At 51.3% G+C, this 17,876-nt stretch overlaps 1 protein-coding gene across 4 annotated transcripts in view; it reads right to left on the bottom strand.

The window, feature by feature from the left end:
- The window catches only part of SF1 (splicing factor 1), a 116,361-nt gene that overhangs the window by 57,219 nt on the left and 41,266 nt on the right, over positions 1-17,876 (bottom strand). For all 4 annotated transcript variants that reach the window (XM_086938090.1, XM_086938088.1, XM_086938089.1 and 1 more), the window contains exons 10-11: positions 1,654-1,888; positions 1,124-1,282 (exon numbers count right to left, since the gene is read on the bottom strand). In XM_086938090.1, the coding sequence (XP_086794216.1) occupies positions 1,124-1,282; positions 1,654-1,888 (394 nt within the window). The remainder of the gene's footprint in view (positions 1-1,123; positions 1,283-1,653; positions 1,889-17,876) is intronic.

Here is a 17,876-nt window from a genome sequence, read left to right as displayed (position 1 = left end):
CTCCGATCCGAATGGTTTTCTTCGATCGGAAGGATGCACAAGCTGTGCAGGTCGACTCGTCGTGTTCCGGCGATAGACAGAGGTTGCAGACCTCGTGGTGATCGCTATGTGGGATCTTTGCTTGACATACCGGGCATTCTTTGAACGGAGTTCTTTCCATGTGGTGTAGGCCACACTGCGACGGTAGGCCCAACAGCCCGCATCGATGACCGGAATGGAACTGGTGACATCAAAAGTATTGTAGTCTATGTCGAAGGTAGTTTGTAGAAGTTTGAGGAAGTTCTGCGCTTCGAAGTTGCTGAAAAGTCTTTTTGTAGCCGGAGCGGAGAAACTCATCCAAACCCAGTGGCAGAAAAAAACAATCTAAGGATGGAGCCGATGCCCATGCGCAGTATTGTCCAAGGGAGGAGTCACCTATCTCGTGACTACAAAGACTTCTTCCAAGAAGACAACAACCTGCAATCATCCGAGCAGGTGGAGACCTAATGCATAGTGTACAATCTGCAGCTCATATGCCTCGGACATACATTTATGAAATGCATAAAAGTGCAACCCTAAAAAAGGAAAATAGTTATGTTCCACATTTCAATTACCAAGTTAATAAACTGGGCAGAATTCCAAACAGCGAGTAGGTAATAGCTTGTACAAGTGGGTCAAGCAGGAAAACTATTGTAATTTTTCAGATTCCATTCTCACTGTGCAGTAATTTGAGGTGGGCTCAACTAGGCATCATTTGTAGGTTCAAATGGACCCCTCAATACATTGGTGGAACACAGCAGTCATCATGTACATTTAAATACCATATTGCTGCTTCTTCCACCCCAAGTTTCCTTATGCAAACTATATAAACGAAGATGTGCCTAACATTCCTAGTACATACCACCACACCCTCGAGATCATAAATAGTAGCAGGCAGCCCTTTCTTTAGCGGTCACTGTTTTGCTAATAGAACAGCTCTCAGGCAATCTCTAGTTGCTAAAGAGAAAGTGGTAAAATAGTAGGATTTTAGACCAGCTGTGCAAAAAATAGGATTAAGGCAGCTATTTTCTGCAGTGAAACTGAGGTGGTGATCTGCAGCACTACCCACTTATTTCTTTGACAGAACAAAAAAACATAAACTCACTTTGCCATGGTAACGGTGCATTGGAGGACATACTGTTGGGGGGTGGAGCTTGCTGTTGCTGTTGCCAGGGAGGCAAGGACCCTGAAGATGCTTGTCCGCCAGGCGGAGGTGGGGGAGGCGGTGGCGGCAGCATTCCCATATGAGTAGGATGCATCATCCCTGCATGTAGAAATCAAAGTTCAGGTGGCAAGCATACAATAAAAAATGTAAATCAGGTTAGAACCAGAACTAACAGCAAAACATGTTTAAAAACAAATCCTTCAGCACAATCCTACATAGTACGATCATATAAAACCATCCGCACCAACAGATAACACTACATTTTATTGCGAGTCAGACTGACATATGGAGCACAAGATGTTATTTCACGCAAGATATTTTGAATTGGTTAACTATAAGAATTGCAAACAACTTTACTTGCATGAGGATAAATTGAATGTTACATATGACAAATACTTTCAAATCATAGCAACAACTATTAAGCGCGTCCAGAAACCACAAGTCCTCAACATGTATAGTGATTGACCTACCCATTTGATGATGTCCAGACTGGTGTGGAGTTTGATTCATTGGTGGGGGAGGGGGCTGCATCCAAGGTGGAAGTGGTCCATTGGGGTTTTGAGAAGACTGGGGTCCTCCTATATTGGTCATGAGATGATTGAAACTATGCTGCCCACTGGGGCCTCCGGGATTATTAGTACTGCTGCTCTGCATTCCATACAGCCTGCTTTCAGAGGGCGCAGAACTCATCCATGGTGGGCGATTCTAATACGGGAATGAATGAATAAGTGCAAATTACTAGATAATTAATTTCACGTGTGTATAGCTTTCCAGTATTGGCATTCATAACACTGTTAACCCTGCCCTGTTGACAGTTAAGAAGTTTGGGAGGGGCAGAATCCAACAACACTTCACTTTTAATGGATATTTTATAGCACTATGTAATAAACAATACAATGAAAAACTAGCACAAGAACTCTTTAGTACTCCTTCGGCAAAAGGTTCCAACAATGCACCACACCAACTGTTTCTCTCCTTTTTGAATTGGTTTTCTTTGACAGTGCATACCTTGCATGTTGTGGAGTCTGGGCTAGTACCCTGAATCTGGGGAGGACTCCCATATTTGAGAACAGTAAGGTACATTTCTTAACCCCTTCGATGCGGCAGCGATTCCCCTGCTGTGCTGTAAACAGCGCGAACAGGGGCGTGCCGTGACGAACCCCAGCCGTCATCAGCACACGAGCACCGTAGTGCATGACGGCTGGGGTTCGTCATGAGCATGGAAGGGGTTAATGTCCACAAATGATAATCACCTGATCAAACAATACAAGAATGTGACGAGTGCTTTCTGAATAGATCACAGCAATGTACACAGTGTGGAGAGGAATATTTCAACACCAAGTATTTAAACTGAAAGAACATTTCTTTGCCCCAAAGCACACATTCACAGCTGCAATTTTTCTTCCAATACAACCCATGCAGTTATTAGAGACAGTAGAAAGATGTTGGCCCTTTTAAGAAACTGGATTATTAAAAATAGGATTATTAATTGGGATGACTGATTACCCACCTCAAGGGATAATCACAACCCACGTCAGGGTGAATTTAGGACAATGTGTAAAATAATACAACTACGGTAATCATTGTGTCATCCGACCTGTATCACTAAAACTCAGTGTGCCATTAAACTCAAAATAAACACAGTTCGAAGCCTGGAATGAAAAACCTAGAATGATTTTTTTTTATTAAAGAAATCAGCAGCCAGACAGTGGATCCACCTGAACTGTTTTAGCAGCCTGTTCTCACTTGTTTAAGTGTGCCCCAAGGGTATATGTAAACTCAGCAGACCCGTAAAACAGGATTTGACATAGCTGTGTCAAGAGAGATGGCAACAGCCTCCACCCAGCATATTCTTTGAAGTTCGGAGCAGTCCTCTTTGCCCAGACAAGTCACCGTATTGCTTGTTGCAGAGAGGCATGTCACACCTACTTACTGGCAGAGTGTAACATGCTAAATTTGTCATGGACTTTACCTAAATATTTAGAAAAACCAAATTGACTATCGAACTGTATTATTAGTAACTATTAAAAACAGTAGTTTCTTTTTCCATCATGTCTCCTTCCTGAGATATTGTATTTGCATCTTAATTAGTAATCTGTTTTTCTTCATAAAAAAGATATATGTTAGGCCTTTGACAGTAAAAATAACATTTGGGTGCTAGGCTCTGAAAGTACATGCTAACATTAAGTTTCTGCATGTTCTACTTTTAAATACTATGCATGCTGCTTGTGGACTAAAAGGCATACACCTGTGGGGGGGGGGGGGTTATATTCTAAGCCATGTTAAGTTGTACTGTAGCTTTAATGAAATGGTTATGTTCTGCTGTCACCGTTTGTGAGGTCATCGCACCCTGTCCATGGTGGAATGTTATGTTTCAATACATGATGCAAACTGATCAAGCTCAGGTGACACTGGCAGATGAAGAGCTGTGTAGGTTTCAATTGACTAAATCTTATTGTATTCATTCATCTGACTATTGGATTTACTACATATTTTTGGCGACGAGGATGGGATATTTGGTTTGACGCCTTTGAGACATATTTAGGTGCAGAGGGTGATGCAAAATTTGTTGAGATGTTGAGGGTGTTCTTGTTTTTCAAGATGATGTTTTGATATATGCCAAGGATGATGAAACACATGATAGTATTGTTAGGAAGGTCTTGGAAATTTTCAAAAAGAATGGAGTTGTATTGAAAACTGAGAAGTGCAAGTTTAGTTGCAGTGAGATAGAATACTTAGGTCATTTACTTTCTCATGAAGGAATCAAACCAAGACGAGGATTAATTGACGCTATCATGAAGGCACCCGTACCTAAAGACAGGTCTGGAGTTAAGTTGTTGCTTGGGTTGTTGGAATACTATTCAAGATTTGTTCCTAGCTATGCGTCACTAGTTAGACCCATCAGTAATCTGCTCAAGTTTACCACTACATTTTCATGGACAGCAGATTGTGATCGTGCCTTCATGGAAGTGAAGGATATTTTGAAGAAAAGTGATGCTCTTACACCTTTTGACCCTGATTTGCCTTGTTTTATTATACTGTTGATGCGAGCAAGGTGGGTTTAGGAGCCATTCTTACTCAACGTTCTAGCGGAAAAGAATATACAGTTGCCTTTGCCTCCAGGGTTCTTAGGAGTGCAGCAATTCAGTACTCTGTCAGAGAAAGAACTGCTGGCTTGTGTATGGGCTATTGATAGGTATCGACCTTATGTTTGGGGTAGGCATTTCAGCTTAATCACGGATCACAAGCCACTGGTGTCTATTTTGTCTGCTGGTCCTAGCAAATGTTGTACACCCAGGATCACTAGGATGGTTACCAAGTTACTTCAATATCAATTTGATATCGCACATATTTCTGGTGGTAAAAAACACACGAGCAGACTTTTTGTCACGTTAGCCTCAGAGTAATGATGTGAGTGAAGGTACAAGTTTTCAAGACCTAAATGATGAAGACGAGGGGGATTGTTTTGTGGCATCAATAGATGTACCCATTTTAGCAGTTGGGTCTGAGGAAGATTGGAGAGCATTTTTGTTAAAGGACAAGGTGTTGCAAGAAGTGTTCAATTTTATCAAGAATGGGTGGCCTAAAGAGAAGTCTTTGTCTTCTGAATTACAACCATATTTAAAGGTAGAGTCAGAAATTTCAATTGAGGATGGTTTAATACTGAGATGTGAGAAACTTATTCCACCTCATTGTCTTAGACCTACCATTCTGAAAGAAGCTCATGAGGGGCATTTAGGTATTTCTCTTACAAAACGTCGTGTACGACAAGATGTTTGGTGGCAAAGTATGGATAGTGAGATCCGAATGTTTGTTGAAAATTGTCCAGTGTGCTCTTTTTCTGAAAAATCACTTAAGGTTTTTGTTCCACCTTTGTCTCCTATTGAATGTCCAACCAGCTCATGGGTTAAAGTTGGTATTGACATTATGGGTCCCTATTAAGATTTACCTTTGGGGATGAGGTTCATTATTGTTGTGATGGATTATACATCCAAGTGGCCTGAGGTAAAAGTGGTAAAGGAGGCTAGTTCGTCTAGTGTTATCAAGTTTCTCAAGGAAGTATTTTTGAGAGAAGGTTTTCCTGAGTTTATCATCTCAGACAATGGGACTCAATTTGTGAGTGTGGAATTCCAAGCTTTTCTTAAATCCTGTGGAGTCAAACACCTTAGAAGCTCACTTTTTATCCACAAACCAACGGTCTTGTGGAAAGAATGAACCGTGTTGTGGGTGATTGTGTTAAGTGGGCAGTTAAGGGCAGGCATGATGTTTTTGCATCCATTGAAAGTATGCTTTGGTTTTATAGGACAACACCGCATTCATCCACAAAAGTTTCGCCTTTTGAAGTACTAAGGGGATGGAAAGCGAATACCAGCTTTAGACCGGGGTGGATGTGTAAGTGGTCCCACTCTTTAGTTGATGTTGAGTCCGTTTTAGAAACAGTCAAGACTAATTCTGAATTAACACAAAATAAGGAAAAAGGAGTAGTTTCTTTTCTGTAACTCCACTTCTGTAGTAGGGGTATCTGTTATAGTCATAATCTAGTGAATAGTCCCGCCCATGTGCGTGGACCCCAGACAAATCAAAAATAATCTCAGTGTCGAAAAAAATGCAGAACTGCACAGACACTTAAGAGAGAATTCAAAGACAAATAATGCAGCCTATAAACAGGCTACACTGTCCAGTACTTCAACTAGAAATTCCACCAAAAATCCACAAAACAGCAAAGCCTGTCCAGATTTCCCTTGCCTTCAGCAAAAACCCCTCTGGAATGATACAGAGGAAGACATGGACAGACAAGCCCCATAGGCTGCCATTATCTGGCTCAGAACAGGATACTGTGCCTTTAACCACATGGCTGCTGCGGGGATTTTTGCCCTGTGCTGCAGATCCTTTAATACCATTATTCATGACGAGCTCAGCTCGTCATCAGCACACGACACCCGTGGGTGATGACGAGCTCAGCTCGTCATCAGCAGCGAAAGGGTTAAGAGAACTTTCCAGAACTTCACAGTATCCCAGAATGCCCTGCAGGTCCCTCTTACTTTCAGTTCTTTTTGAAGGCGTAACACGCCAGACCTGTAGCATTCCTTACATGAATATCTGTCTCCACCGGGGAGGAGGGCGGGCGCTTATGACTATAACAGAGATACCCCTACTACAGAACTGGAGTTACAGAAAAGAAACTACTCCTTCTGTAGTAGGGGATCTCTGTGTATAGTCATAATCTAGTGAATAGAATGGCAAGCCCATCCCCACACCAAAGCGGCGGTGGAGAAAAGAAACCAACACCACTATTGTCCAAACAAATTCCGCAGCGAAGCCTGTCCAACCTGAGCATCCGCCCTGGCATCAGTGTCCAGACAGTAATGCTTAGCAAAGGTATGAACCGACTTCCAAGTGGCGGCCTTGCAAATTTCTGCAATCGGCACATTACGGAGCAAGGCTGTCGTGGCAGCTTTGCCCCTGGTGGAATGAGCCTTAGGCTTACCTCCTAAGGTCTTATTAGCTTTCTGGTAACACAGTTGTATGCAGGACACAATCCACCTAGAGATGGACTGCTTAGAGGTCGCAAGACCCGTCCTGACCGATCCATAATTGATAAACAATTGGTCTGACCTACGAATACCTTTGGTCTTATCCAGATAAAATTTCAACACCCTCCTAACATCCAGGGAATGTAGAGACCTTTCCGCTGGAGATGAAGGGTTCTGAAAAAACGTAGGCAAAGTTATAGTCTGGCTGACATGAAAGTCAGAAATAACCTTGGGAAGAAATTTAGGGTTAGTACGCATAACAACCGTAGCAGCATGATAAGCACACCCGCTTTGAGAGAACTACATCTACCGTGATGCTCCTGGGGTACACACGCTGGAATGGTGGAGTAGCGTGCGACCTATGAACTTTGTACTTAATTACGGCTCCCTTGAGCCTTCGAGCTGACGAGCTCAGGTAACGCCCTACGCGCCCGGAGAGGTACCATACCTGATAACACTTTGGCAGCCTGCACAGCAACCCCTGAAACTCATCCTACACTGTGCTGATGAAGGACAATAATCCAGAAACACCGGTGTCCAGAGTTGGCCTGCAACTGTGCATCACACTTCGGAACTTTTGATAAGCGCACCCGCTTTGAGAGAACTACATCTACCGTGATGCTCCTGGGGTACACACGCTGGAATGGTGGAGTAGCGTGCGACTTATGAACTTAACCGTAGCAGCATGAAATACAGTATAAGGTTCATTACAACACAACGCCTGAATTCCACTCACCCTGCGGGCCGATGTAATGGCCACGAGGAACGCCGCCTTCCAGGACAGGTGCTGCAACGAAGCCTTATGAATGGGTTCAAAAGGCTCCTTCATCAAACTGGACAGCACCACATTCAATTCCCATGAAGGCGAAGGAAGCCTGACAGAAGGGAACACTTTTTTCAAGCCTTCCAAAAAGTCTTTGATCACAGGGATCTGGAAGAAGGAAGTCTGTGAAGGGCTTTTCCTGTAGGCAGTCAATGCAGCGAGACAAACCTTAATGGAATGAACATTAAGGCCAGACCGCGCCAAATGCAGAAGTTAAGGAAGGATGACATCTTCCTTGCACGTCGTTGGGTCAAAGTTCCTGGACACACACCAGATACAAAACCTCTTCCACTTGTAAGCATAGGAAGTCCGAGTGGAAGGTCTCTTAGACTCCTTCAGTATGTCCATGCAATCTTCGGGCAGATTTAAATGGCCATATTGCACTATCTCCGGAGCCATGCCGCCAAACTCAAGGACGAGAGGTTGGGGTGCAACATCTGCCCCCCGAACTTCGTGAGAAGGTCCGGCTAGCACGGCACCCGTATGTGTGGAAGGAGAGACTGGTGTAGAAGGTCCGTGAACCACCACTGTCTGGGCCATTCCGGGGCAATCAGGATCATCCGTGCCCTGGACCGGGACAGTTTGATGAGCACCGCTGGAATCAAGGGAATGGGCGGAAAAGCGTAAACAAAGCCGTTCTACCAGTTGATCCAGAGTGCATTCCCCAGCGTCCCTTGCTGGTAGTACCTGGAGGCGAAGACTCGGCATTTGCTGTTTTCGGCGGTGGCGAACAGATCTACATCTGGAGTCCCCCACCTTTCGAAGACTTCTCCTAGTACGTCGTCGTTTATGACCCATTCGTGGTTTTCCTGAATCAGTCTGCTCAGCGCGTCTGCCTGAACATTCTGCACACCTGGTAGATGGGTAGCCGTTATGGTCAATCCTCTGGCCAGAAGCCAGCGCCAGATCGTCTGCGCCTCCCGAGACAGGGTGCGCGATCTTGACCCCCCTCCCCCCCCCCCCCTGCTTGTTGAGGTAATACATCGTGGTCGTATTGTCCGTCTGTACAAGCAGAGAGTTGGTCTGGAAGGACGGATGAAAAGCCTTCAGTGCCAAGTGAACAGCTCTGAGTTCCAGGAAATTGATGTGATCCGTGGACTCCATCTGAAACCACGTTCCTTGAATCTGTAAGTCTCCCGAATGCGCTCCACAGACTTGGAGAGAAGCATCCGTCACGATAGTCTGAGTAGGAATGTCCTTGTGGAAGGGAACCCCTCGGAGGAGATTCTCCGCTGAACACCACCACTTCAGAGACTGAAGAGCATGCAGAGACAGTCGTATCATGTCGTCCCAAGATCCTTTCCTCTGGTCCCATTGGTCCTCCAAGCACTCCTGCAGAGGTCTCATGTGTAGTCGTGCATGAGGAGTGAGGAAGATACAAGAGGCCATCGACCCCAGTAGAGAAGACACCGTCCTCACTGTTGTAGATGGAGCGGTCATAAGAGCCTGAGCCTTCCGAAGGATCGATCGCCGTCGCTCCTCCGAAGGAGACACGCTTGCTGACAGCGTAATGATGGTGGCTCCCAAGTATTGAATGCACTGGACAAGGATCGGGACAGACATGGACATGTTGATGTGCAACCCCAACTTGTTCAAGAGAATGCACGTCTTCTGGAAGTCTGCTTGAGCTTCCGAGAAGGAGGAGGCCTTGATCAACCAATTGTCCAGGTACGGGTAGACAAACACCTTGTTCTTCCTGAGGTGTGCCGCTACCACTGCCATGCACTTCGAGAATGTCCTGGGCGTAGATTTCAGCCCGAAAGGCAGCACTGTTTATTGGTAATGGTTGGTGCCGACTTGAAATTGCAGAAACTTCCTGTGTTTGTACGCGATGGGCACGTGGAAGTACGCATCCTGTAGGTCTATGGCACAAAGCCAGTCCCCCTGTTGCAACTGAGGATAAATCTGATGCAACGACAGCATGCAAAACTTTTCTTGTCCTTCTTGCGAACCAGAAAGAACCGGGAGTACAGGCCTCTTCCTCTTAGAGACAGAGGTACGTCTTCTATCGCTGATGCTGCGAGCTGAGGAAGGGGGGGGGGGGGGGGGGGGGGGGGGAAGAGAGAGAGAGAGAGAGAGAGAAAATCACTGGGGGAGGGCTGATGAACCGAAGACTGTATCCATTGCAAACAATATTCAGCACCCACTTGTCCGGAGTAATTTTTCTCCACTCTGCCAGAAAAAATGTAACGCTTCCCCCCACCGGAGCGGGTAACGGATGACGGGGAAGTAACCGCTCAGGGTCGAGACCCGGCCGGGCCCTTGTTCGCGGTAGAGGACTGTTGTCCCCCTCTACCCTTCTGACGTTTCTGGAAGGGTCTCCGGAACTGCTCCTGTTGTTGCTGCTGCTGTCTCGAAGACTGCCCCCGTCCTCTTCCCTGTGCACCGTAGCGCCTCTGGAAAGGCCTGAAGGATTTCTTCTCTTTGAGCTTCTCCAAGCCCACAGCAGTCAGGGTCTCTGCCTCCGCCTTCATGCGGGCCATCTCATCATCTGCGTGTTTACCGAAAAGGGTCTCACTGGAAAAGGGCAGATTGGCCACCCGCTGCTGGGCCTCCGGCTTGAGTGAAGTGAGCCGTAGCCAGGCATGCCGCCGCTGGTTGATTCCATGGCAGTAACCATGAGCGGCCAACAGGGAGGTGTCCGCCGCGGCACTGATCACCTGGAGAGATCCTGGTCTCTGGAGAGTCCGATAAGGTCGGCGAGTAGGAAGTATGGGTCCTGTAAGAGTCCGTGCGTGACCTGGACCCCCTCCTCCTACGGCGACGCTTTGATCTGGTGGAGGATCTATGGCGACTCCTTGATCTTCCTCTCCGTCCGGAGCGTGAACGGGACCTCCTCGGCCGAGGGCGATCAACCGGGTCCACCGGAGCGGGTGATTTTGGTTTAGACTGAGCCTTTGGCCTAGGCGTACCCTTCGGAGGAGTCGGAAGCTTAGGCAACGAGGTCGACCTCGGAGGAACCGGAGGTGGCACCTCAGGCAACCCAGATCCAGGTTGCGGTGGAGGCATTGGAGGCGGCGTAGGTGTCCTCGGACGGGGACCCCTGGGTAACGGAGGAGGGGGGAGTCATCTTCCCCCAAGGGGTATACACCTCTGAATACACAGAGTGCGGCGAACCCCCTTCTTTTCCAGCCTGGGACGTAGGTGAACCTCCCACGGCGTCAGGTCTACCTCTACCTCTTTTCGGCGTCGAGGAACGGCGACCATACGGCGAGCGTCGGCCCCTGAACGTCGAGCGTCTCTTCCTCGGCGTCGAACGCCTTCTGCGCCTCTACGGCGACCTTCCGTGCCTCGACGGAGACCTTTGGCGCCTAGACTTCAAACCTCGGTGCCTCGACGTCGAACCTCGGTGCCTCGACGTCGACCTCATGCGCCTCAACGGCGACCTCATGCGCCTCAACGGCGACCTGGGCTTGGACGGCGACCTTGACGGCGAGGAACTCACCGACGACGCCCGCCTCCTCTTCGCCGACGGCGAACGGCGGTATCGCCTTGACGGCAAGCGCCGACGCCTGGCTCGTCGACGCCGATGATGACAGACACCGGAGACTTCGAAGGTCTGGTAACATCCCTCGACGCCGAGCCTCGACGTCGTTTTGTCTCCGACGATGGGGAACAGACCGCAGTCATTCCTCTCGATGCCGTAATGGGCGCAATGGACCCCGGCGGAGAATGGTGACGTTTGCTGGTCTTCCTGCCCCTGGGGAGCCCCCCTAGAGGCCTCAGCATGGGCAGAAGAAGCCCCTCCAAACCCACCTTGAGCCTTCAGTCTTCTTTCCTCGAGACCCTGAAGTCTGATCTTCTTCCTTTCTCTCAGGGTCCTTCCAGAGAAGCCTTGGCAGATAACACTCCTCTGGAACATGAGAAGCTGGAAGGCAGAGGATACACACCTCATGGTGGTCCGACCTGGCCTTTTTCCTGGAGCACTCCGGGCATTTGTCAAATAATGCAGGCATATTCGACAAAATCCAGAGTGAGAAAACCAAGAAGAAAAGCCCCACAGTACAATAAAGTACTAAATCTGTGAAAATTAGTGAAAAAACACCAAATAAGTCCCAAAGAACAAGTTACTTACCTTCGGTAACGATATATCTGTAAGAAACATTAGTTAGTGTTAGATTCCTTACCTTAGAATATCCCCAGGCGTCAGTCTGGATCCGGAAACTTTTGCGTAGCAGTACCCCTGCGCGTCGGTAGGCGTCGTCTGCAGGCGTCCCCTGCGGCTCCGCGTCCGTCGTTGGCGTCGTGCGCCGTGATGACGTCGCTGGAGTATATAGACGCCGCCTCCGCGCGCTGACGTCAGTTCTTTGCACACAGCATTTCCGCGCCAGGAGACGCAGAGCCATGAGAGAACCAACACTGGTGCCATGTAAAACTAGGGCCCTGAAAGGGATGACCTTAACCCTAGGTATCAGTTCGCAGAACGGGGAGGATGGGTGGGTTCGGTAAGGAATCTAACACTAACTAATGTTTCTTACAGATATATCGTTACCGAAGGTAAGTAACTTGTTCATCTGAAAGAAACACGTTAGTGTTAGATTCCTTACCTTAGAATACATACCCCAGCAATACCAACCCCGGTGGTGGGTCTGCGAACCAATACAATACTACACCAGAAAGTCCTGGAGGACAGAACGGCCAAAGAAGCCATCCCTCCGGACTTGACTGTCCAGGCAGTAGTGCCTCGCAAATGTGTGCAGCGAGGCCCACGTAGCCGCTTGGCAAATGTCCTGCAAGGGGACTCCCCGGCCCAGGGCAGTAGTAGCCGCCGTGGCCCGAGTGGAATGGGCCCTCAGCCCAACAGGAGGCTCCTTCCAAGCCAAAGAGTAGCACGCTTTGATGCAGAGGACGACCCATCGAGAGATGGTTCGTTTACAAACCGCCCGTCCCTTCTTCGCACCCTCGTAGCCAACAAACAGTTGGTCATCCACCCGGAACTGGCGTGTGCGATCCATGTAGAATGAAAGCGCACGTTTTGGGTCCAGACGGTGGAGCCGCTCTTCATCCTTTGAAGGATGCGGAGGCGGGAAGAAGGAAGGGAGGGTGATGGACTGCCCGATGTGAAAGGCCGAAACAACCTTGGGCAGGAAAGAAGGTCTAGTCCTCAGAACCACCTTATCAGGATGAATGGACAGGAAAGGAGGTTGGACAGAAAGAGTCTGGAGCTCACTCACTCTCCTGGCAGAGGTGATGGCAACCAGGAAAGCCGTCTTTAAAGTCAGGAGACGGAGAGGACAAGAATGAAGGGGCTCAAAGGGAGCACACATCAGGAAGGTCAGAACCAGGTTCAAATCCCACTGAGGCATCACAAACGGAACAGGTGGAACATGTGAGCGATGCCTTTTAAGAACCGAGTTACAATCGGGGATTTGAACAAAGAAGGCTGATCAGGAAGCCTCAAAAAGGCTGAAAGGGCAGAAAGGTAACCCTTGATAGTGCCCAGAGCAGAGCCCTGCTGGGCAAGAGAAAGAAGAAACAGAAGAACCTCCGAAAGAGGGGCAGAGAGAGGATCCACAGCCTTTGCTGTGCACCATGCCACAAATCTGTTCCACCGACAGGCGTATACCGACTTAGTGGAGGGACGCCTGGCTGCCAGAATAACATCACAGACTTCAGGAGGCAAGTCAAATGGCCTCAACTGCCGCCGCTCAATCTCCAAGCATGGAGGTGGAGACTGGACAGGTTCGGGTGGAGGACCGTCCCCTGCTGCTGCGACAGAAGGTCCTCCTGAAGGGGCAGGCGGATCGGGGGACCGACTGACATGCTGAGTAGCTCGGGATACCAGTATCTTCGAGCCCAGTCCGGAGCCACAAGGATAACTTGGGCCCGGTCGCGCCTGATCTTCTTCAGCACTCTGGGCAGAAGTGGTATAGGCGGAAAGGCGTATAACAGACCGCAACTCCACTCGCGCCGAAAGGCGTCGCCGTGCGAGTGCCGTCTTGGAAACTCCAACGCGCAGAACTGATGACATTGCGCGTTCTCTTCTGTGGCGAATAGATCTAACCAAGGCTCTCCCCATTGCAGAAAGATGCCTTGCGCCACGTCCGAGTTCAGACGCCATTCGTGATCCATCGAGCACCGACGGCTGAGTTCGTCCGCCCTGGCGTTCAGAGAACCTGCCAGGTGTTGAACCGTCAGAGTCACGCCCTGACGTTCCAGCCATTGCCAGAGGCGCAGAGCCTCCTGACAAAGGGTCCACGACCCCACTCCGCCCTGTTTGTTGCAGTACCACAAGGCGGTGGTGTTGTCGGTGAACACCTGCACTACACTCCCGTTGACAAAGGGGAGGAATGCCTTCAGTGCCAGACGAATCGCCCGCAGCTCCAACAGGTTGATATGGAGCCGGGACTCCGCCGGAGACCAGATGCCTCTGATCTCTGCCTCTCCCAAGTGGCCACCCCAGCCCTGGAGGGACGCGTCCGTCACGACAACGTGCTCCGGTTGGGGAAGGGAGAGGGACTTGCCCCTGACCCAATCGCGGTCCGTAAGCCACCACTGCAGTTGTCTCGCAGTGCCCTCCGAGATCAAGACGTGGTCGGACAAGTTGCCCTGATGCTGGGCCCACTGAAACTTCAGGTCCCACTGCAGAGCCCGCATCCGCCACCGGGCGTGATGCACCAGAAGGATGCAGGAAGCCATCAGTCCCAGCAGCCGCAGCGTCAACCTGACCGAAACCCGGGATAACGGCTGAAAGATGGGAATCAAAGCCTGAATATCCCGAACCCGCCGTTCCGGAGGATAAACCCGAAACTGCGCCGAGTCCAGAACCGCTCCGATGAAAAGGAGCTTTTGAGAGGGACACAGGTGTGATTTCGGCACATTGATGGAGAACCCCAGGTCGTGCAAGAGGTCTGCCGTCATCTGAAGGTGGTGGACGACTGTCTGGGGCGAGCCCGCCTTCAACAACCAGTCGTCTAGGTAGGGGAAGACTGAAACCCCTAACCTGCGCAGATGGGCTGCGACCACCGCCATCACCTTTGTGAACACCCGTGGGGCGCTGGTAAGGCCGAAGGGGAGCACGATAAACTGAAAGTGCTCCAGGCCTACCGTGAACCGCAGGTAACGCCGGTGGGCCGGCAGGACGGGGATGTGAAAATAGGCGTCCTGCCAGTCCAACGCTACCATCCAGTCTTGTGGGTCTAGAGCAGCCAAGACCTGAGCCAACGTCAACATCTTGAACTTCTCCTTCCGGAGGAAGCCGTTGACGTTCCTTAGATCCAAGATAGGACGTAGGCCCCCCCTTGTCCTTCTTGGGCACCAGAAAGTAGTGGGAATAACAACCACGCCCTACTTCTGGCCCAGGAACGCGCTCGATGGCCCCCTTGGCCAAGAGGGCCGTAACTTCCTCCTGCAGAAGTGTCAAGTGGTCCCCCGACACACGGTGGTACTGCGGTGGCATGGCTGGAGGAGAGGTCTCGAAGGGGAGGGAGTAGCCCCTTCGGACAATTTGCAGCACCCACCTGTCCGAAGTGATCGTGCGCCAGTGAGCGTGGTGATGGAGAACCCTGCCACCCACTGGCGTCACGTGGGGCCGAAAGCACGGACTAGGAGGATTTTGAGGCAGATGCTGCGGGGGGAGGTGTGGTCTGACCCCGCCGTTGTCCCCGACCGCCGCCACGGCGGTTTCCACAGCCGCCACCGCGTTGAAAGGATTGTTGCGGCGCGTGGCTGGCAGCACGTGTGGGGGCGCCCCTTCCTTGGCCACGAAAGGGACGAAACGAACCCGTTTGCTGACGCTGGGTCGAGAGACCCAAGGACTTGGCCGTGACCCTGGAGTCCTTGAAGCGTTCCAGCGCGTGGTCCGCCTTGTCACCGAACAGGTGACAGCCATCAAACGGCATGTCCATCAGTGTATTCTGGACATCAGCCGAAAAGTTGGCGGATCTCAGCCAGGCGTGGCGACGAATCGCCACTGTCGTTGACATAGCTCTGCCCAGCGAGTCGGTCGTATCAAGACCACACCGTATCGAATATTTCGCTGCATCTCGGCCCTCAGCCACAGCCTGACCGAGTTTAGCCCGCACCTCCATGGGGCATTCTGGCAGCAGTTCCGCGACCGTATCCCACACAGAGTGGGTGTAGCGGCCCAAGAGGCAAGCGGTGTTGCAAGACCGCAGGCCCAAACTAATGGACGAGAAGACCTTCTTGCCAAACTGGTCATACCTCTTGGATTCCCGGTCGGGCGGGGCCGACGGGAATGCGGACTGGGAGGTCGAGGCCTGGATCACCAGACTCTCAGGAGTGGGGTGGGTAGACAGGAACTTGGGGTCGTCCGGACAAGGACGGTGGCGCCTGGCCACGTTCCGATCAACAGGCGCACCTGAAGCGGGCCTGGACCACGTGCCCAACAGAACGTCTGACAAGGCTTCATTAAACGGCAGTAGTGGCTCCTGTGGGCATGACTGCGGTTTGAAGACCTCAGTGAGGATGTTAGGCCTCACGGCCGCGACGGGGAGCTCAAGGTGTAAGGCCTTGGCAGCCCTCATCAGCACCACTGAATATGCAGCTCCCTCCACCGATGCCACGGTTGGAGGAGAGATCAAACCAGGGTTAGGAGAGTCGTCCAAACCACTGGCATCCCCCAAGTCACCTGTCCAGTCCGGGTCATACTGGCACTCGCGTGACAGAGGGTCCTCGGACCCCTCCCAACCTTCACCGAACTCTTCATCTTCTCCGTATTCGGAGTCAACGATGTAGACCGGCTCCTCGGGGTTCATGGGCCCCATCGGCGCCGGGACCGGCGTCGAGCGACGCCCGTCCGGCCCCGCGTCCGGCGTCGGTGAAGGTAAGGGTAAGGGGACGGCGGCGCCGGAGCCGGAGCCCCAGTGCCGGAGCCCCAGTGCCGGAGCCCCAGTGCCGCCCGAAGCCGGCACCGAGGAACCGGCGGCGCCGGGGGCAACCCCGATGGGATCGGCGCCGGGTTGGATGGACGTCCATCCGGTGTCGACCCCGAAGGCCCTAGCGGCGCCGGGATCGGCGCCGCCGGAGTCGGAGCATCCGACGGCGTCGAGGTAGGGTTAGCTGAACCGCTAGGGCCCCCGGACGGGTTCACTGGGTCCGTAGGCGCCGTGGAACCCGCCGGAGGAGATAGGGCCCTCATGGCCATGAGGAACGCCTCTATCTCCTCAGGCGTCGCACCGTGCCCAGGGACCTGAGGGTATGGGGCAGGCCGCGCCGGCGACTCTCGCGGAGCCGCGGGGTTGGGGTCACCCGAACCCCCGGCCGCGTCGCACGAGCGTCGGGGGGAGTCGGGGGTACGATGACGACGCCCCGACTTCTTGTGCTTCTTACCTGACGAGGATGACGAGTGGTGTCGACTTCCGGAACGCTCGGCGCGGCTCCTCGACCGCTCCCTCGAACGCTCTCTCGACCTCCGGCCGGACCGGGACCGCTCCCGGTCCCGACGTGGGGCCGACACCCGGAGCTCCAGTAGCTTGCGGGACCGCTCCCGTCTAGCCTTGTTGGTAAGGGCCCGGCAGTCGACGCAGGAGTCCACGTCGTGGTCGGGGCCCAGACACCGGAGACAGAGGCGGTGATGGTCTGTGACCGACATCGTGCGCTCACAGTCATCACAGTGCTTGAACCCAGGCATCCTAACAGGCACAAAGTGATAACAATTCGAAAAAACTTGGTCAAAGACCGGAGTACTGCTCTTCAGATCTGCGTCCACTGGCGCGGAAAAAAGAAGAACTGACGGCAGCGCGCGGAGGCGGCGTCTATATACTCCAGCGACGTCATCACGGCGCACGACGCCAACGACGGACGCGGAGCCGCAGGGGACGCCTGCAGACGACGCCTACCGACGCGCAGGGGTACTGCTACGCAAAAGTTTCCGGATCCAGACTGACGCCTGGGGATATTCTAAGGTAAGGAATCTAACACTAACGTGTTTCTTTCAGATAAGGGAGAGCTCAATGCTCCAGGGTCCTGCTAGCAGGAGCAGAAAAAAAGAACTGAAAGTAAGAGGGACCTGCAGGGCATTCTGGGATACTGTGAAGTTCTGGAAAGTTCTCTTAAAGGCACAGTATCCTATTCTGAGCCACATAATGGCAGCCTATGGGGCTTGTCTGTCCATGTCTTCCTCTCTATCATCTAGAGGGGTTTTTGCTGAAGGTAAGGGAAATCTGGACAGGCTTTGCTGTTTTGTGGATTTTTGGTGGAATTTCTAGCTGAAGTACTGGACAGTGTAGCCTGTTATAGGCTGCATTATAGGTATTTAAATTCTCTCTTAAGTGTCTGTGCAGTTCTGCATTTTTTCGACACTTTAAGAGATTATTTTTGATTGCTCCGGGGTCCACGCACATGGGCGGGACAATTCACTAGATTATGACTATAC

This window comes from Lissotriton vulgaris, chromosome 9, assembly GCF_964263255.1.
Source record: "Lissotriton vulgaris chromosome 9, aLisVul1.2, whole genome shotgun sequence".
In the NCBI taxonomy this organism is placed as follows: Eukaryota; Metazoa; Chordata; class Amphibia; order Caudata; family Salamandridae; genus Lissotriton; species Lissotriton vulgaris.
This window is presented reverse-complemented; position numbering and strand designations above follow the sequence as displayed.